The sequence below is a fragment of the Schistosoma haematobium genome, chromosome 3 (genome assembly GCF_000699445.3).
Source record: "Schistosoma haematobium chromosome 3, whole genome shotgun sequence".
Taxonomy (NCBI): domain Eukaryota; kingdom Metazoa; phylum Platyhelminthes; class Trematoda; order Strigeidida; family Schistosomatidae; genus Schistosoma; species Schistosoma haematobium.
In genome coordinates this window covers 38,024,356-38,046,409 of record NC_067198.1, presented here as the reverse complement: position 1 = coordinate 38,046,409, position 22,054 = coordinate 38,024,356, and the positions used below count along the sequence as shown (strand labels likewise).

The following is a 22,054-nucleotide window of genomic DNA, read 5'->3' as shown; positions in this document are numbered from 1 at the left end:
TCACACCCGAAGCCTTCGACCTGAAGGTCTGATCCATAAGGCAGTGAAGCCACGTAAGGAGATGCATGCCCATGGTAGCCGGTGACCAACAATAGGTTCATACGCTATTTATTCCTACAGGATATTGAAGCCCATGTGCACCATTGGTTTGGAATCAAGGTTTTTCAACTTCCCTAGGCGGCTCTCCATATCCGCAAACCCGATTAAGACGCCAGAAATTCTGGCGTACTAGGGCATCCGAAGCCGATTAGCAAAGTAAGTTTAGTTGACCTTTAATTAATATTGAACACTTCTTATAATAAAATAATGTATTTTAAATGTCATTTAATTAATTGGTTCTAATCTTTTGTAAATTTTGCCAATTGTTGGAAATACCTATATTGTCAGATTTCGGCATATTTTATTTTTGTAAAAAAAAGCCACTTCAGTGAAAAACACATTGTGAACATATAGTTTTCCATGTAAATAGAATGATTTTAAAAATGCAATTATTGTGTAGTTACTTAATATTTTCGTTAAATAATAAAAAAGAGAGTAGTTACCTTCGTAAGTGAAAAAATAAATAAATATGCTTAAATTCACTTGGTATAGTTTACTTGAATCTTCCCATGGATGTTTAGGATTGTAATTGATCAGTCTCTTATTGACATATGTACATATTGTGCGTATTGCCTCGATATTACCTTCAGTCACAAGTATTATAAGCAAAGATGGATAATGACTAGCAGTGGAATCCAGAGTGATCATCAACTCTGAGATGCAGGTACATCCAGCTGACAAGTCGTGAATAAGACGAAAAGCGCGTCCTGGATTCCACTGCTGGCCACTATCCACCTTTGCTTAGATATGCTTATTATTTTGATTTTCTTTTTAAATGAAAAATATGAGCCAAAATTCTACTATTGTTGTTCATATGCAAACGGATGTATTAAATGTCAACTGGTTAAATCACAGCTTACATAGACATGTTAAGAGAAAAGAATTAAAGTGATACTTGTTTGCAAACTAGAAACCTTTTTGGTACAATGTATATTTATGATTTTTCATCAAAAACAAAAGCTAATTTATGTACTAAGGATGCTTCTTAGTGAATATACAGATGAATAGGGTTTATATTTCAATTACTGGACATTCTAAAATACCAGGGATTAAATAGATATATTTTGGTGTTTAAGCTTAATTACACATATTCGTAATATATGTAACACTATCCAAAATATCGTTTACCTGTTTTAGTGGAGCCCTTCATTTTGACGTCAATTAAATCGGACGATGTTATCGATGGATTCACCACTTTAGTGGCTCGAGATATGACTCCTGTTTGATCGTTTCTGATTGTTATTGAGATATACATGTCACCAATGCTCATTATCGACTGAACTCGCGTTGGTGAATAACGGAATCGAATAAGTTAAATACGAGAATGGATATCGAATACATACATGTTATATACTCATTGGTCTGTACAGACAATCAGAGGAACGAAGTGAAGAGAAGAAAGCGATGCGAAATGACACACACTGGAGAAGACGTGTTAGCCAACTCGATTCAATCAAGTGTTATTCAATATTTTTAGTCATACAAAAATAAGCTACAGATATGTAATGAGTATGATAAAATGTACACACACAAGTTCGTATTAAAACAGTCAGGATTGATAAGTGAATAATTAACAGGGACAAAATGTGACTGAAGTAGAATGAATAAATTGGCCTGTGCAGAAACTGGAATAAGTTTAGATGAACTCCAGATAGTAACCGACACCACAAATGTATTCAATGAGTCTCAAAAGCGGAATAATTGTAAAATGTTAACTGAGATGCTTTTATGCTGCATTGTAATATATATTATCACATTTAAATTTATCTTGGTCCTTTACATAGAATGACATTGTCAAAAGAAATGTTGAAACCTTGTGAATGTTTGATAACAGATTGACGTTAGTTTTTGATGCCTCAACATTGTGAACTCGCCAATAAACAGATGATAAGAATGATCAGATTTCGATCTCTAGGTGAGGATGCTATTCTCCTACCATAAAATTATCAACAGTTATACAACTGATATCTTTCTTTAATTAAAGCTAGTATGAATAAATGTTCTATTCACACTAACATATGTTAGCTACATGTATAACATAATGACATCTCGTTTTTGATAGATTTGTTCATTGAGAAACTATACCCCTTTTTAGAATCTTTTAATTATTGATTTAATGACTTTCATAGTTTGGTTGTATGAGCTTAACATAGTAACCGATACCGTATTTCTAAATGTTAGGCATACCGAGATGATGAGTAAGTTCAAGTTTAAAAATTTTTTGTGACTGACACATTGATAAATTTTGACCTACATTTATATGAATGTGATAACACTTCCTTTATCCTGTTTACAGAAAGACAGCTGTCATTGAAATTTCCTGCTTAAAAATGAAATTTGTTCAAATGTAAAAAGTAAATATTCTAAGTCAATTAAAGATTGGTATGTGAAAACGGCGAAACTATAATTTATTGACGACCTTTGAGCGACGCTAGACTAACCTTGAGAGTGTCCACTTAATAACTAGGACCAAATGAGGGTTACAAGCCAATATGAGGAGTTAGAATTATGATTTACAGTTGATGGTTAACGTTGGGAATTAGATTTAGGGTTTTCATCTCAAACTGACATAAGCTATAATGCCAAAACTTTATTTAGCCAAATGGATGAGTGGATTGAGCGCCAAAATCTGAGACCTAGTTCGTCCATAAATTATATTATCACCGTTAAAACCATGTTATTCTTAACAAATATTTGAAATAAGTAGTTATGAATAAGTAACACCGCCTGGAGCCCCTCGGGGGCTACTTCCAGTTCCAAGCCCGGATAAAGGAGAAGGGTTGGACATGGGGTTAGAGACTCTATCCCACTAACCAGAAAAAAATTATTTAGACCATTTGTTTAGTTATGAATAAGTCACAATATTAATGATTTTCAATTTCGCATTATTTTACATCTGTAATACTGTAACAAAGGTATTCTTATATTGGAAATCCAGTTCATTGATTGGACTAATATAAAGATGAATGAGTATCACGATACTTTTGGTTGATGCAATACATGTGAATAGTTGAATAATTTCGTTCAACGAGTATATGAAAAAAAAACAATGAAAATTTTCATTTTTATCATAATGTCAAACAAACCCTTTTGTTTATGATTGAGATTATGAACCGATTGATGTTAGACCACCTTTGGAAACCTCATCAATCGGTTCATGATCTCAGTCAAAAACTAAATAATTTCGACAACCCCAATACTAGTAATTAACATGTGCTCACTAGTGACCAGTGGGGCTAATCCATGTCGGGTAGAGACAGATATCTACCTCAGTACAATGGAAAATGGTCACGCGATTTCGTGGACTGGTTGAAGTTAGACATTAACACCACTGGATGCCGGCTCAGTGGTTCAATAGGTTAAGCGTTCATGCGCGTTACTGAAGGCCCTGGGTTTGAATCCCGCGAGCGGGTTCGTGGATGTGCACTGCTGAGGAGTCCCACAACAGGACGAAACGGCTGTCCAGTGCTTACAGGTTTCCAACGGTGGTTTAACATCAATCGGTTCATGATCTCAATCAAAACTTAATAATCTCCACAACCCCTATACTAATAAACCCCCTTGTTTTTTTTAGTACAGTCACATTAATGATCCTAACTAATACAAAGTTAATATTAGGTAGAAGTTTACAAAATGCTAATCAAGTGAACTCACTCACTTAGTCAGTCAGTCGGCTACAACGTAGGACGTAAGTACTGTAATCATTATTAATTTACTAAGTGGTCATATTTACTTAACTATTTAAAAGTAGAATAATTGATATGGAATTTCTGCGCTTTTTTGTTGTTGACAAGCTATGATTACTATCAAACAAACTAAATACACAAACTAATAAGAACCAACTCTTTTATACATTCATTCTTCTAGTCTCATATTAATTTAGAACATAAAAAACAACAACGACAACTGAATAAATGTTTGGTTTAGATTGTTATTAGTATCATTTATCCTAATGTAGTTGTTCATATTTAATTACAAGTTATGATTGAATCGTTTCTAATGATGATATACCATCAAAACTTTCTAGCTAATTCTCATAATTATTTATTGGATTAAATGATAGTTTTGATGTATAGTTCTTCGTTTGTTTTTATTATATTGCAAATGGTCTATATAAGATGGTGGTTGGAGGTAGTCAACTGCAAACTTTGAACACGGGTAACATGGGATCGAATCCGTCAGGGAGCATCAGTTGTCTCAAAATAATAGGTATACCTTACTGATGAGTGTCAAATAGCACGAAACTTGGGTCCAAGGTTTCTTGTTGACTACCTCCAACCACCATTTTATCTCAATATACTGTACACAATGTCGAGTCAACTAGACTAGTGGCCACATTACAACCTGGTCGATAGCATTCGATCACACATGACATTGATTATCAGCCAGTGGTCAATCGATTGTGTAAATGGTTTATGCTAGAAATATTGAACATTCATATTCGAACCAGTCAAGTAGTAAAACTTTAAATATTTTAAGGCGAACAGATAAAAAACTTTGGTAATGGAGATTAACAGAATTAAAGTCAGTTTACTAGCCAGTATACTGGTATGTGTATATTTTTTAAAGTTAAGAAAACAACGTCAGTTATGTGGTTTATGATGGAGTTGTTCTTTATAGAACTGAAAACAAGCTCTCTGTTTAATATATGTTTAGTGGTGCCAAGAAAAGTATCTAATATATACAAGTTGATATACCGTTATGTGTTGAATGGTAGAATATAATTGTTATATCCCGGTGAGAATAATGAATGGTAACTGTTGGGATCGATTTATGGGTTAATACTATACGTGTTCTCTAATTGTGCAATTGTTAAGTAACTAAACTATTCATATTCATGTTTCGCTTATTAAAACCTTTATTTTGACCTACGAACTATTATCATACGATTTACCACTCTTGATTTATATCCAGTTTATCAACTACTATCTCCCACATTCATAGCCACTTTTGGCTAAAACTTGTACAAATGTTATTATCTATTTTGTGGTTCGACGTGGTTTGTTTGGTTTGTGTATAAACCTAGTATGTTTAAAATACATGATTCATATTGCGGAGGTTGGGATTGGTGTTCTGGACTAAACAGGCAGAGCTAGGCAGGGAGAAGGACCGTTTATACATCATTGGTCCGTTCGATAATTCACTACTCTCTAATTGGCGGTATCATTACGTTATATATTAATAGGACACAAGTCCACAAGTTATAGCAATACTTCAGTAAAAATTATATTACATTACTTTTAAGATTCGTTTAATTAGGCCTTTGTAAGAGCCATCAGTTCAGTTGTGACAAAATAGAACTTATCAATCTTAATCACATTGATATTTCAAATAACCGAAAGTTTATGGTGTTATTATATTTTTTAAGTCAAAAGTTTTGATTCTGAATTCTTCATTATTTCCCTAAATAACACAACTAACCATATGCAGAAGTATGATTTTCACGTTTCACTTCAACCTAGTAAACCAGCTTTTATTCTCATCACCTTAATTGTAATTTAAATGGCTGTAAACTATTTTTAATTTTATTTCAAGTGGTTGCTTTGACTGAGTGTTTGCTTACGAGTAATTAAATGTTTACTTGTTGATCGGTAGATCAGAATTTCTGCTGAATGTGTTTATGATAGAATTTCAAATAATATAACCGTCATTTTAACAATGATCTCATTATTATTAGAGAGGTTGTGGAGATTATTAAGTTTTGATTGAGATCATGAACCGATTGATGTTAAACCACCGTTGGAAACCTGGACGCACTGGATGGTCGTTTCGTCCTATTGTGGGACCCCTCAGCAGTGCGCATGCATGATCCCGCTCGCGGGATTCAAACACAAGGCCTCCAGTCTCAGGTGCGAACGCTTAACCTACTGGACCATTGAGCCGGCATCCAATGGTGTTAGTGTCTAACATCAACCAATCCACGATGCGCACTGCTGAGGAGTTCCACAATAGGACGAAACGGTCGTCCAGTGCGTCCAGGTTTTTCAGTGGTGGTCTAACATTAATTGGTTCATGAACTCGATCTCATTATTAACATAAATTTTCTGTTTTACCAAAAAACATAAATTCTGTCCATTATTGTATGAGAAAAGACGAATGATAGAAAAACTATCATTTTTAAGAATATAAATAAACTGATTTCGAACAGACAACCAGTGGAAACCTAAGTAAACTGAAAAAAGCTATTTCACAATAGTTTGGAACTGTTTAGAAACGTTCAACATCGATACTGTTATGAATCGAAGGTGAAACCATAAGCTTTGTAATCGCGTAGTTAGATCCCAGTTATCTTGAGTTGGTCCTCATTTGATCAAATTTAAGTTTGACTGTCACACCATTTTTCATCGTTAGTCCGACAAAGTTTATCATGTTTTAAAGTTTATAGGTCTGAATTTCATATAAAAGTAAGTTAATTGTAGATATTAAGTACTAAACTTAATTATCAAGTTTGATGAAAGACCAAACAAAATAAATGACCAGCTGTTTAAACGTCAGCTTATAAATCTGAGACAATAAAATCATTCATATCTTAAATGAAGGCATAATTAAGACTAAGACTTTAGTGTAGCTTACAATAACTATTTATTTTGTAATGATCATTATAACCAGCTGTTATTTATTCGTAACTGTGAATTTTTTATTCGTGTATTGATGTTGTATTTATGTTATATAAAGTCTTACAATCAAAATGATGTTGCAGATTGTTGAATTACGATCGAGAACATGAACTGATCAATGTTAAACCACCGTTGAAGCACTAGACGACCGTTTCATCCTAGTATGGGACTCTTCAGTAGTGAGATTAGATGGTGGTTGGAGGTAGTCGACAGAAAACTTTGGACCCGTGTTCCGTGCTACTTGGCACTCGTCAGCAAGATGTACCTGTAATCTTGAGGAAACTGGTGCTTCCTGGCAGACTCGATCCCGTGTCACCCAGCATCACAGTCAGAGACGTTACCACTGAGCTATCCGGGCGGCGACCGACCTCCTGTAGGACTGAGATGTAATCATAATTGATTGATCACTGGGTGGTGATCAATGTCATGTATGTCAAATCCTTATTTAGTGCAGATCGAATGTCATCGACCATGTTGCAATGTGGCCACCAGTCTAGGTGACTCGGCACTCTGACTGTGAATCTGGGTGACAGGGGATCGAATCCGCTAGGGAACACCAGTTTCCTCAAGATTACAGGTACACCTTGCTGACGAGTGCCAAGTAGCACGAAATCCGGGTCCAGGGTTTCCTGTCGGCTACCTCCAACCATCATCTAATCTCAATATATAGTGCACACAGTGTCGAGTCACCTAGACTAGTGGCCACATTGCAACACGGTCGATGGCATTCGATCTGCACTAAATAAGTACTTGACACACATGACATTGATCAACACCCAGTGATCAATCAATTGCGACTCTTCAGTAGTGCACATCCACGATCCAGATTGCGGGACCGAAGGCCGTAGGTTTGAACCACGTATGCAAGATTGTGGATGCACACTACTGAAGAGTCCCGTACTGGGATGAAATGACCGTCTAGTGCTTCTAGGTTTTCAGTGATGGCCTAACATTGATTGGTTCATGTTCTCAATTACAAACTAATATTAAAAGTGACTAATGTTTGTTTAGTTAAAATAAACAATTGACAGATTTAGTATATATTGCGAACAAAGCCAATACTAATATAACACGTAACTTGGAAAGTTAATGTACAAGAAGCTGATTTTAAAACTCGTAAGCTCTGTTTTTTTGTTTGTATAAAGCAGAAGTGAACATGTTATATGATGTTTTATTTATCCATCAAAAAAAACTATTCAGAATTGTAAAAATTGAAGTAACATGTTTATTTGTATGATTCAATCTGTAGTAAAAGTTTAATGAATAATAACTTGCAATCACATACTAACTAACTGGAAACTTTATTCTCCAGTGAACAATAAGATTTTATTGATAAAACAACGAAATGTTCATTTATGAATGAACAAAAATTCAGTTAATGGTAAATTTTATTGATTGATTTAAACGCATAAGGATTGGTATAAGGAAGTACTGAATATATATATGTCACGCAAACCATTTAATTTGTGTGAGGGCTAGGATACTGCCCGGGCACCCAAAATGAAGCTTTTGCGGTACATATACATATTTGAAGGAGTTCTCACTTTAAAATGTTTAGACAAACAAACGTAAATAATTACTGTCCATAGTATTTTTTTTAAATTTAAACAACTTCATTATATGGGCATATGATAATAAAAACTCAGCTTTACCGGAAAAAACGTCGTAATTTTAAACCCATTTAGGAAGATAACTTGCGTTGAAATAACTCAGTCAGATTTGAGCCATCATTAGAATTTCTTGCTGCCTATTTGGCTTGATAAAACTGATTTGTCGATTTAAGTTTAGTATTGAGGTGTATTGTCAGAGAGAAATAACCACAGTCGTTTTTCAGCTTATGAGGTAACTTCAAGAAATAATGTTACGAAAGTCCTGTTTATTGCCTCAGAGAAATGAGAGTGATATTACTATAAAACCCAGTTCATCGTTGACTTTACATAAAGCTTCAATTATATGTAGACCACAGGATTACAAAAGGATGAATAGTCTGAAGACCTAAGTCAAATTTATCCTGCTGAATTTTAAAGTAAACACTAAATTTTAAGGTAACTGCTTAAACGGTCAACCAGTATCACAACCTATAAACCTGTAAGCATGCTGCTGTGAAGTCACATACTAGGATGAGACAGTTATTCACTTCTTTCCGGTTTGCAGTGGATGTTTAACATAATTCAATTTGTGATAACAATAATATTCAGTAGTCTTCACAAACCTCTTTACTGAAAATTTGACTAGAATATATAAAATATTCATAAATGTATAATGTTAAGTGACGAATTAGTTATTTAGTTAAGTATTACTAATTGTAAATTTCTTAGAAATCACTTTTTTTAAATTGAGCAGTTTGAACTACTATAAGCAAAGATGGACAGTGGCTATCAGTGGAATCCAGGACACATCTTTCGTCCTATCCAACACTCGTCAGCTAAATGTACTTGCTTCTCAGAGTTGATGTTCACTCTGGGACTCGAACCTAGTAACATTCGCTTTAAATGCCATATCGTTATCCACTTAACTACTGAGACCTGATAGCTACTTGCTTGTGTAATGGGGTGAAGTTTAACTTACTTGGTATTGCTTTTACTTGAATCTTCCCATTGATGTTTAGCACTGCAACTGATTAGTCTCTCTTATATATTTAAAACTGTTTAGTAAAGAAGCTTTCATATGATTTACTTATTAACATAAATATGTCACCTATTTATCTAAACATTACTGTACTTAATAAGATTTCTACATTTATCATGCCATAATGTAATCAAGCAGCAAAGTATCTACATTTTGTTCTTTACAATCTATTATAAATAATTATATTAAAGGTAGAATACAACATAATTATTGTTCTTAACAAAGGGTTCTATTTAATTGAATGTACAATTTTTCTATGATTATAATAATAAATCCAATCTATTCAACGCATAGTCTATCTTAGCAGTTTGATTATTCAAAAATTAGTTATCATATTGAATTATTAATTTAAAATAAAATGGATTGGTTGGAGTTAGACATTAACACTGTTAGATGCCGACCGGCTCAGTAGTCTAATGATTAAGCGCTCACGCGTAAGACCAACAAGGTCTTGGGTTCGAATCTCGTGAGGCAGGATCGTGGATGCGTAATGCTGAGGAGTTTCACGCTGGGACGAAACGGCCGTCCAGTGCTTCCAAGTTTTCTATGATGATCTAGTTTTAATCAACTCATGAATTCAACTATTAAATTACTATAATATTCACAAAAACACTTCTCTGATTAGGAAATTATTTGTTATCTGAATATATTTTCTAGTTCAGAATAGATATTTCATTAGATAAATGATACAGTGTTACGTAATTTGTTATGTGAGGTTTATTAGCAAATTACATACATAAATTTATTGATCTGATTGTTGTACTAAGACAAATAGTATTTAAGTGTTCAAAACAATTTCAGACTAGTAACAATAGTTTAGAAATGTTTCCATAAAATGACCAAGTTAGTTGATTTTAACATTCGCATGATACAAAAGATCAATAGTTTGCAAATATTTTGCTTTACAGACTTGTTTAATTGCAAACAAACAAAAAACATTTATTTTGTATTGTTTTTGAATTGATAAGAAATGCACAACCATGACTTTATACGGAATCACAGTCAGGATTTTCAGGTATTATTGGTGAGTGTCCAAGAACAATCTGCATAAACAGTTTAATGCTTCGTGGTTTCTAACGAGTAATCCGTCGTAAAAATTCGTTTTTAAGCTAAACTAATGACCACGAACACTCATTTTAGCATGCTCTTTTGAGATTAAGAATCAGTCACTGCCAGACCGTCAATGAAAACCTGGTAGTACTGAACAGTGGTTTCATTTTTAGTGCTGAACTCTTCAGATGTGCACATCCATGACAACGCACTCGTGATTTTAATTCAGGACATTTGATCTCGCGCGCCAACTCATATCCTCGAAACCATTGAACCGGCATCCAACTAAGACAATGGAACGTGGTCGCTCAATATCGTGAATTGACTGAAGTTAAACACTAACAAAAAAATGATCTAACATTGATCGGTTCATGATCTTAATGAAACTCAACAATCTCTACAACCTAATAATGATAGCACGTTTTTAATCTGAACTAAATTAGTGTTACCGTTTTACTTACATAAGTTTATTAGCTCTAGCATTTATATTAACTTAGACTAGACAGTTGTTACTTAAATGATACTGAATTTGTATAAATACAAATGGAAAATTATACACATCATGTATAGTTTGTTCAGTGTCGTATGAAATTTGACTTCAAATGTTTGTTTTTTTAAGTACAAGACATAGTTCGTCAATAAGTGGAATACGGATCTAAACAGTAATCTCTTCATAGATTGATTGTTGTGAATAAAAAGAATGGTCAACATTTTGAGGTTAAACTATTGTTTTATTTGTAGTCGGACAATACTTTTAGTAACTTGAAGAAAACTACATAAATAATGGCAGAAACTCGTAAATTATTCAGTAAAAAGAAATTTAATTTACTTAAACAATAAATTAAGTTACCTAACAGGTCAAATGAAACATCTTATCGAATATTTCAAGAAACATTTGTATGATATTTCAATTATGTAATAGTTTTTATAGTAAAATTAGGAACAACTATCTTGTTCAGAAGAGGTTTTTGTGGATATTATAATGATTTCAACAGTTGAGATCATGAGTCGATTGAAGCTAGATCACCATAGAAACTCTGGAAGCACTGGATGGCCGTTTCGTTCTATTATAGGACTCCTCGTGAGCGCCAGAGGGATAGGTCCTGAGTTCGAATCTCGTGGGGTGGGGGCGTGGGTGAGCACTGTGGAGGAGTCTCACAATAGAACCAAACAGCCACCCAGTGCTTCCAGATTTTCCATGGTGATCTAGCTTCAACTGACTCATGATCTCAGCTGTTGAAATTGAAGAATTAACAATACACATTGTTATTTCATCATATTAACGGGATAATAAACTTTATTACACGGAAATGAATACCTTGGTGACATATATGATTAAATTTATTAAATAATCCCTAACTATTTCCGTTAAACAGTAGTTGAATAATGAAAAAAAATTTGTTTTGTTAAGTAAAACAATTAACACTGGTGACAAAGAACATGAGAAATATGAAACTAAGTAGTACCTTCAATAAAAATCATCATTTATTTGGACACCATTACATACTCTAATTTGTATTACATCTATATAAATAAAGGTATTCTTTAGGTTTATTTAAAAAGATTTTAAAAGAACCTTTAAACTAAACAGAATAAAGAAGAAGAATTCAGTAGTTTAGCGCCTTAAAAGAAAACAAACACAAAACAACAATGGTAATTCAGTAATGGAAAGTAAATCTAATACAAGATAACAAATTTTACAGAAAATATCAATGTATCAAAGTTTTTTGAAAAAAAAACCGTAATTCTAATTACAAATTCAATTTGAAATAAGCAAAGATGAATAGTGGCTAGTAGTGGAATTCAAGATGCACGTTTCGTCCTATTCAAAACGTGTCAGCTGGATGTACCTGCTACTCAAAGTTGATTTTCACTCTGGGACTCGAACTCAGTAACGTTTACTTCAAATGCCAACGCGTCATCCACTTAACTACTGAGACCTGAGAGCCACTTTGCTTGTGTAATGATGTGAAGTTTAATTCACTTGATATTGTTTTATTTGAATCATTCCTTTGATGTTCAGGATTGCCATTGATCAGTCTCTTATTGGTGTATGTGCACACTGTGTGTATTGCGTCGATATTTCCTTAATTCACAAGCATTATAAGCAAAGATGGATAGTGCTTAGCAGTGGAATCCAGGACGCGCGTTTTGTCCTATTCAACACTCGTCAGTTGGATGTACCTGCATCTCGGAGTTAGTGATCACTCTAGATTCCACTGCTAGCTACTATCAATCTTTGCTTATAATGCTTGTGACTTAAGGCAATATCAAGACAATACGCACAGTATGTACATATGTCAATAAGAGACTGATCAATTACAATCCTAAACATCAATGAGAAGTTTCAAGTAAGCAATACCAAATAAATTTCAATTTGAAATAGTTTAGACTATCCCGTTGTTGATATTTATGATATTTATCAGTCACCGTTGGCATATGTCTATTCTAGGTGAATTGTCTCGATATAGACATTATAACAGAAGTCAATGTAGAATAAATGAAATATGATTGGATCAAATTTCAGTCAAAATATCAATAAAATGATTGTTCAAATCATTTCAATTTACATTTAAAAATTCATAGAACATGGTACAGGTGAGTAGCTATCTGTTCTCAGTAGTTAAGTGGATAACTTATTGATATTTAAAGTCAAATGTATCGGGTTGGATAATAACTCTGAGATGTAGGTACTTCCAGTTGGCGAGTACCAAATAGCACGAAACGATAGTGTTGGATTCCATTTCTATCTACATTTCATTTATTCTACTTTCTTTCCAATAAAAAAACATTATATCCGCTTTATAATTATTACAATGGATGAATGATATTAATTCTATATACCTCCATTATTTGATATGAAAACGCTTTTGGAAATGTTAGCAACTCATAATTATTGTAGTGAAATATGTCTCCTTTGTTTTTTTTTCTCTATAATACAATAAAAGTGTTCAGATCATGTAAAACAAATGACAATTTGAAAGAGTTAAAATCTATTTAACCATTTTAAAATAGATGTCAAATGTAAATTAGACAATACAATCTACTGTTATTCAATGATTTGGATAGAGTTTTGTACTCTAAGCTTGATAGTTTAGTCGTGGACCTTTCATCGTTCTTCTGAACAACATCATCAGCACAAACTTCAGGTACAATTTATTTATTTAAAAAAAAAATACAGGATTTCTTATTCTAGTTAACTAGATTAACCCACTTACTTAAGTAGTCTAATTTAACTAATTAATCATAATTAGATCAAGGTTTTAGATCTAATTTTAAGTTAATTAATAGTATAAATTAAACCATAAGTTAAATCGAAAGTCATTCAGTAAATGTTAACCCATAGTTAAATGTTCCTAAATAAAGTATTATGTAATCAGTGACTTGTAAATTTTGGAAAATAAGTAGCTTAAGTCCAATGATTAGTTAATCAGTCATTTAATAGTTATGAGTATTTCAATTATTCCAGTTCATTAAATGTTTTTTTGTAAGATCGTGAACTAAGTATTGATCTATGACTAGTTTATATTGACTTAAGAATTTAACCTGGAATAACTATCTTTAATTATAAAAATATTACTCAAATGACTTCTTAATTTCGTAGTGCAGGTACCCAGTGTTAGCAAATACAAAATATCACGAAAGCAAGGTTTAGGTTTTTGCTTCAACTATCTCAAACTATCTCATATCTATATTAAGTGCATTAGATATCGAGCTACATAGAGTACTGGATCGATATAGTATGTTATATCAAAACTGGCTGATATTTAACGTCCAAGTATCTAACATCAAGTGTTTAATACTGAAAACTTGAAAACTAGAGAGTTTTTCGTTGGTTCAGAAGTTAGTACTTTTTTATATTACTTTTAACTTTTTTTTATCTAAACCTTGTTACTATCTGTATTAAGCGTTTATTCACCCCACAGAAACGTTTGGAAAACAGTGAAACATTGACAAAGAGCCGAGAATAGATCTGCAGTTTCTGAAAGCAAACTTAAGCACAAAAATTTATCATATCATTAACTGAAGATACAAGAGTAGTAAGACTTATTTAATTTCACGAAATCAGAATCGTTACTCCAATATAACAGTTTATTCAGTCTTAAACCACGCACAATATACAAATGTATATACTAATGCTTCTCATGAGATTTATACAAATAAGTGACCCTGAGTGTTTCAAAATATTCGTTTATTTCACTGAATCCAAAAGAACTTGTAGTAAATTCTCTACATGACTTCTGAGTATTGATCTTATGTCATTGGGAAAACGCTACTAATAATATTTTTAAAAGTAACCAAAAATGTTCCGCGTAACGAAAGATTATCATAAACCGATCAATTTTAGACCACCATTAAAAATCTGGAGGCCACTTTGTCGTAATACGGGACTCCTCAGCAGTGCATATCCACGATTCCACATAGGGGACTCAAACTCAAGACTATCGGTTTCATGAGCAAACACTTAACAACTAGACCACTGAGACGGCATCCAAAGACTTTAATGTCCAACTTCAACTAATTCACAATATTACACAATCATTTTCCATTACCTTCATATATATGATGGAAACCATTTAAACCGACGATTATTTCGAAGGAAATGACAATGATTTAATCAGTCTAATCAAAAGTTATGCAAAATATTAAACCTATGGAATGAATCAACAACATATTAGAAAAAAAATACTACGCAAATCAACGGTTTGCAAATTAACACACATGCCAAGTAGATTATATCCCTATGAGATTGTGATAGACAAAACAAGTTTAGTTTATAAGGTTAGTAAATAAATAATACCAGTTTAGTTATGCAACTATAGATCAATATTCACTTATTAGTTAAAACAAATTTTCTATTCAACTGTATATATGGTGTGTAATGGAAAACAAGTTTATTCATTGTGAATAAATAAAATTTTACAGTAATAATATTTATGAATGTTTGTAATCCCTTTCAAGATAATTTTGTATTTTTCTAGTGGAATTTATGAATCAATTGAAGCCAGACCACCATGGAAAACTTGGAAGCACTGGACGACTGTTTCATCCTAGTATGAAGCGTCTCAGGAGTGCGCATCCATGATCCAACGTCGCAAGATTCGAACCCAGGACCTATCGGTATCGCGCGCGGACGCTTAACCTCTAGACCACTGAGCCGGTCGGCATTCAACGGTGTTAATATCTAAATTCAACTAATCCACCAAATTGAGCCATTGTAAACCATTGTCATCAGTGAGTTACTATCTCATAACCGACTCGGTTGAATTCCACTGGTCACTGCTTCTCACTAGAACTCCAGGAAATACCACTTGAAACCAGTTACTAGTGAACACATGATCATTATTATCAAAAGGGGGTTTTGTGGAGACTTTAGTAATTTTATAGTTGAATTCGAATCTCATGAGGTGGGATTGTTGATCCCCACTGCGGAAAACTCCCATTCTAGGACCAAATGGCCGTCCACTGCATCCAATTTTTCTACGATGTTCTAATTTCAATCGACTCATGAATTCAAACATAAAATTACTAAAATCTTCACAAAACCACCCTTCTGATATTAATTTTGTATTGTTGAAAACCTTTTCTTTTTATCTTTCATACAAAAACTAGTAACCCAGCAACAATGTTAACAATCGATAAATTTCGATTAGTTCAATAGAAAACACTGAAAAAAATTGTCTTGAATATTTTTCAAACATAACCAGTATAAATTTGATCGTTTTACCTTTTAAAACATTTGTCAACACTTTCTTTTTGTAAACCTGTATTTATCACATGCAATAATGTCTGTTGTTTTGTCTAATAGGCAAAGATTTTAGGTAAAATATACATCTACCAAACAACATTTTCTTTCTTAAAAGAGCATTACATTACATTACTACATTATATGATCAATTCGAATGGTGATAATTTATTCATTTTATCAGGAGTGTTATTGTCTATATGATTTATTTCTTTAAAAAAAAAACTACACAATGTTTAGTGGCCCTTTATCTGACTCCAATTTGATCGTTTCGAATGTCATAATGTGGAGTGTTCATAAAATTATAATTTATTCCGTTAGTAACATGATTGCGTGAATGTCATAATTCAATGTCAGTAGGAATAAAAATAATTATTCCACGTTAGATGATCATGTAACATTAATGTGATAAGGAAACAATGATAATTCTTTGATTCATAATGGAAACCATCCACCAGATAGATCAGTGAGTAGAAGTGTCAAGAGGACAAAGTGTCGATAAGATAATACTACTTGAGCATGTCCATGTCGTACTGCACAGGCTATTCATCAACATAGTTCACTGCCGGAAACCTGGAAGCACTGGACGGCCGTTTCGTCCTAGTATGGGACTCTTCAGCAGTGCGCATCCACGATCCAGCTCCCTGCGAGATTCGAACCGGGGACCTATCGGTCTCGCGCCAGGCCCTTAACAAACTAGACCACTGAGCCGGCATCCAATGGTGTTAGTGTCTAACATCAACCAATCCACGTAATTGCGCGACCAACTTCCATTGTGCTGAGGTAGATACCTGTCTCTACCCGACAAGGATTAACTCCACTGGTCACGGCTTCTCACTAGAACCCCGAGAATTCCCTCACGAAGCTAGTCACTAGTGAGCACATGTTAATTATCAGTATAGGGGTTGTGGAGATTGTTAAGTTTTTGATTGATATCATGAACCCATTGGATGCCGGCTCAGTGGTCTAGTTTGTTAAGGGCCTGGCGCGGGACCGATAGGTCCTGGGTTCGAATCTCGCAGGGAGTGGGATCGTGGATGTGCACTGCTGAAGAGTCCCATACTAGGACGAAACGGCCATCCAGTGCTTCCAGGTTTCCAACGGTAGTCTAACATCAATTGATTCATGATCTCAATCAAAAACTTAACAATCTCCACAACCCCTATACTGATAGTTCACTGCGTTAGGTTCTTCGTCATCGGACTCATCACTTGAGTAGCTCACTTGCCTTCCTCAATTTGCTTCGATCTTCCCTCTTTGTTTCGTCTTCCTGATTGTCTGTTCAAATCAATGAGTACATGAATTATACATATTCAAAATCCATTTTTGTATTTGGCTTATTTAATTCCGTTATTCACTAACACGATTCAAGTCGATGATTATATATGAGGATTGGCAACATGTATATTTCAATAGTGATCAACATACCATCTCATTGGAGTCAGATATAGGGCTGTCAAAGTGGTAAGCCCGTCGACAACATTGTTCAATCTAATTGGTGTCAAGATACCGGGCCACTAAAAATGTAAATTAAATTTATTATTTTTTAAAAAATTCCCTTAGAAACTGTATAATTTGTGACTATTGGAATTTATACTTGAAATGATGATAATGTTTTTTGATGTTCAAATCTAGTCTACTCAAAGTTTAGCTCATGTTCAGAACCAGTACAGCTGGCTCATTTGATATATTCATGAATTTGTTTTTTGTTATAAATAAAAAAATATAGCAGTACGAGATCGAATTGTAGATATCTAATTGTTAGTAAGTTATGCATCGTATTTCATAGAATATTTAAACTAGATTTTTAATTCACTTGATGTTTACTTGTATCTCAGTAGCTAAGTGAATAACGCGATGGCATTTGAAGCAAACGATACTGGGTTCGAGTGCCAGAGTGAATATCAACTCTGAGATGCAGGTACAGCCAGCTGACGAGTCTTTAATACGACGAAATGCGCATCCTAGGTTCCACTGCTAGCCGTTATTCATCTTTGCTTAATTTGTTAATCTTTAAATTCTGATTGTTATATCTAAACCATTGTCTGTTTGATGCTTTGAAAGACAATGTCTAAATAGTTTTAGAAGAAATCATGTTTAAATCTGAATAGAAAAAGCCGAATAACATATTTAGGTAGATATAACGAATTACACTGGGGGTATAATGACCGGATAACACAGAGTTACAACATGCACATTTGATGGCTAGATTCAAAGTAAATGCATTCCTTAAATTTTTTTTAAGAATTCTAAATTCATAACCTATTATTTTAAACGATGGATTTACTTTAGGATTATCTATTCTTTCGGATTATCAGTTTAGATGTATAACAGTAGAACCTGATAAGAACATATTTATTCACATAGTTGAGATGAATGTATACAGTTCTACTAAATAGTAATAAGAGAAAACAAAAATGTATTGGAATCTTATTATAATACATTTAAACAATAAACGATTCATAACTCCGCCTGGAAACCGTCTTGGGCTACCGCCGGTCCCAACACCGGATAAAGGAGAAGGATTAGCGACTCCATCCCGTAGAAAACTAACTTGCTAAAAAAACGTTAGCCAAAAAACGTAAGATTTATTATGGATCTATTGTAAAAAAAGACTTATAATGTAAAGTTAGTTTTTTCTCTCGACAACAATTAGTTTTTCAGATACAATTACATTAGTTATTGATTTTGAAACTATTGCATAATTTTTCACTAATAAAATATAAAAATGCTAGCGAATGTAAGATATTGAAACAGTTGCCAACTGATACCATTTTCAATGCATGTTAATTAATAAGATCATAGATGTAAACTTGGTAAAACATTTCAGACTAGGACAAAATAGTTGTCTCACGTTTTTCATACCATTCAATGATTATCAAACTGGTGGACTGTTCGAATATCTAGGCTATCTGTCCCTGCCATTTAGATATTTTAACAAGTCGCACAATAGGACGAAATGGCCGTCCAGTGCTTCCAGTTTTTCCATGGTGGTCTAGCTTCAGTTGACTCATGATCTCAACTGTTGGAGTTTATTTTAATACATCAATATGTTTACTGATCGCACAATCTATTCAGGTGAGTTTATGAAAAGTTTACAACTTTTCGCTGTACAAATTGCAAAAACAAATATAATCATAGACATGGTGGTGGTTGGAAATATACATTGAAAAGAATGAACATTAATCAAATGTCGATTCTTCAACTGTTAACATCTAATTGGTGATCACTGAATACTTATCGTCAAGATCGATCAAGAAATATGAAACGGAAACTTGTTAATTCCAACTTATTTGAATGTGATTTATGTGACATGATCATTGCTCTCCATAATGAAACATTTAATTCAGAGATGGTAGAGAAGATGTGTAGCTCAGGTGGATGATGATGAATCCCGTACTAGGTCGAAATAGTTATCTAGTTCATCCTGGATTTTAACAGCTAAGATCAATCCATGGTGCAAAGAACAATCTCCGTAACACTCATATACTAATTATGCACAAACATAGGAACAAAAATCAAACCAATCGGAGATACAACCAAAAAACGAAGTAAACAAGGACAGGTTTAAGATCAACGTGAACCAATCAACGTCGAGGTGTACGGAACAAGCTGTGAAACGCATATGGAGAAATTCGAACACTTCACTCCTATCTGAAGTTTTTGCTGATGATGTCGTTCAGAAGAACGATGGAAGCTCCACGACTAAACCATACTGCTCAGAGAACAAAACTTCGTCAAAAACATTTATATATATATATATAGTTGAGATCATTAGTCAATTGAAGCTAGACCACCATGGAAAACCTAAAAGCACTGTACGACCGTTTCGTTCTACCGTGGGACTTCTCAGAAGTGCGCATCCACGATCCCACCTAGCAGGATTCGAAAGCAGGACCTATCAGTCTCATGCATGAGTGCTTAACCACTAGACCACTGAGTTATAGATATCTTTCAAGAATATTTTTGAGAATTCGTGTTTCAATCACTTTCGTTTAATAGTATTTATGATTGAGTTTTATGATATCATAGATTCCTTAGCATTCATATGATTCGTTCATTACACAATAGAATACATTCAGATCTTGTTATTTAAACTTGTTTTCGAAGCGTAAATTTGGTAAGCATTATTTATTAAATCCCGATGCACTTATCTATTCAACATGGTAACTATAAGTGTATAAGTAATTTTACTACAATGATATCAAACAAAATAGTGCTTGATTTATCGTTCAAAAAGAGACTTTTAAAATGATTATACTTTTATTCTGTACTAATGTTTTTTTGAAGTGAGAAATATTCAGCTAACTATTATCTCATTAAAATTGTGAATCAATCAACTTTAGACCAACAAGATTGAAGGTTGGGGATTCAAATTCCAAGTGTGGTATCGTCGTTGGGCATAACTGAGGAGTCCCATACTAGGACAGAACGACCGTTCAGTGCTTTCAAGTTTTCAACGGTGGCCTAACGTGGATTGATTCATGATTTTAACAAAATTCAACAATTTTCACAAGCCCAAACTGATAACTGATTATCTCCTAGTGTGTTCATTACTCTACATAATCAATTTAAAATCTTTTACAATATCAGCAAAGAATTAAAATACACAGTCCTTTAGTTTATCTGTTTCGAATCATCAGAAATACATTAAAATCAAACTAAAAACTTCCACTTTCCACTATTCAGAATTGACTGTCAAAATTCAAGTTTTTTTTCTAAAAAAAAGCAATGAGTTTTATGTGGATGCATAACGCAATAAAGCGAATAGCAGAATTATCAGTGACAGACTTACTGTATCACTATAAATAACAGTCGAACCGACTATGAATTTATAAAAGGACATTACAAACTAGCCGACTTTTACGTCCGTTAATTTTAAAGTCATACCGAACAGATTAGTATATATTTAAGGTGTAGTTTATAGCATGGTTACTCACAGATGTATAACATCACAAACGAATAGCAACATCACAAAGTTAATGAGTTGAGAGATCTGTGAAAGAATATGAATGGAACAAACATTTTTTTTCGAAATAAATTCGACACACATTGGTAAATATGATCGAACTATCAAAGCCAATAAATCTATAATTAAACGGTTCTAGAAAAAAAGAGTTGCTATCTCTCAATGAACAAACCTATCAAAAACGAGATGTCATTATGTTATACATGTAGCTGACATATGTTAGTGTGAATAGAACATTTATTCATACTAGCTTTAATTAAAGAAAGATATCAGTTGTATAACTGTTGATAATTTTATGGTAGGAGAATAGCATCCTCACCTAGAGATCGAAATCTGATCATTCTTATCATCTGTTTATTGGCGAGTTCACAATGTTGAGGCATCAAAAACTAACGTCAATCTGTTATCAAACATTCACAAGGTTTCAACATTTCTTTTGACAATGTCATTCTATGTAAAGGACCAAGATAAATTTAAATGTGATAATATATATTACTATACTGCATAAAAGCATCTCAGTTAACATTTTACAATTATTCCGCTTTTGAGACTCATTGAATACATTTGTGGTGTCGGTTACTATCTGGAGTTCATCTAAACTTATTCCAGTTTCTGCACAGGCCAATTTATTCATTCTACTTCAGTCACATTTTGTCCTTGTCAATTATTCACTTATCAACCTTGACTTTTTTATATGGGTGTATGTGTGTGTACATTTGATCTTACTGATCACATATCTGTAGCTTAGTTTTGTGTGAATATAAATATTGATCAACAATTGATTGAATCGAGTTGGCTCACACCTCTTCTCCACTACGTGTCATTTCGCATCGCTATCTTCTCTTCGCTTCATTCCTCTGATTGTCTACTCAGATCAATGAGTGTACAACATGTATGTATTCGATATCCATTCTCGTATTTAACTTATTCGATTCCGTTATTTAC

General features: G+C 33.5%; 1 protein-coding gene across 2 annotated transcripts in view; it reads right to left on the bottom strand.

Annotated features, from left to right (window-relative positions):
* P2RX4_1 (P2X purinoceptor 4) overlaps positions 1-22,054 on the bottom strand; it is a 94,987-nt gene that overhangs the window by 48,601 nt on the left and 24,332 nt on the right. The window contains exon 6 of one of the 2 annotated variants that reach the window (XM_051213810.1): positions 17,217-18,697. The exons of the other annotated variant lie outside the window; for it this stretch is intronic. Within the exon in view, the coding sequence (XP_051069820.1) occupies positions 18,500-18,697 (198 nt within the window). The 3' untranslated portion in view covers positions 17,217-18,499. Of the gene's footprint in view, positions 1-17,216; positions 18,698-22,054 lie in introns of those variants that run through there. 2 annotated transcript variants of the gene reach the window in all.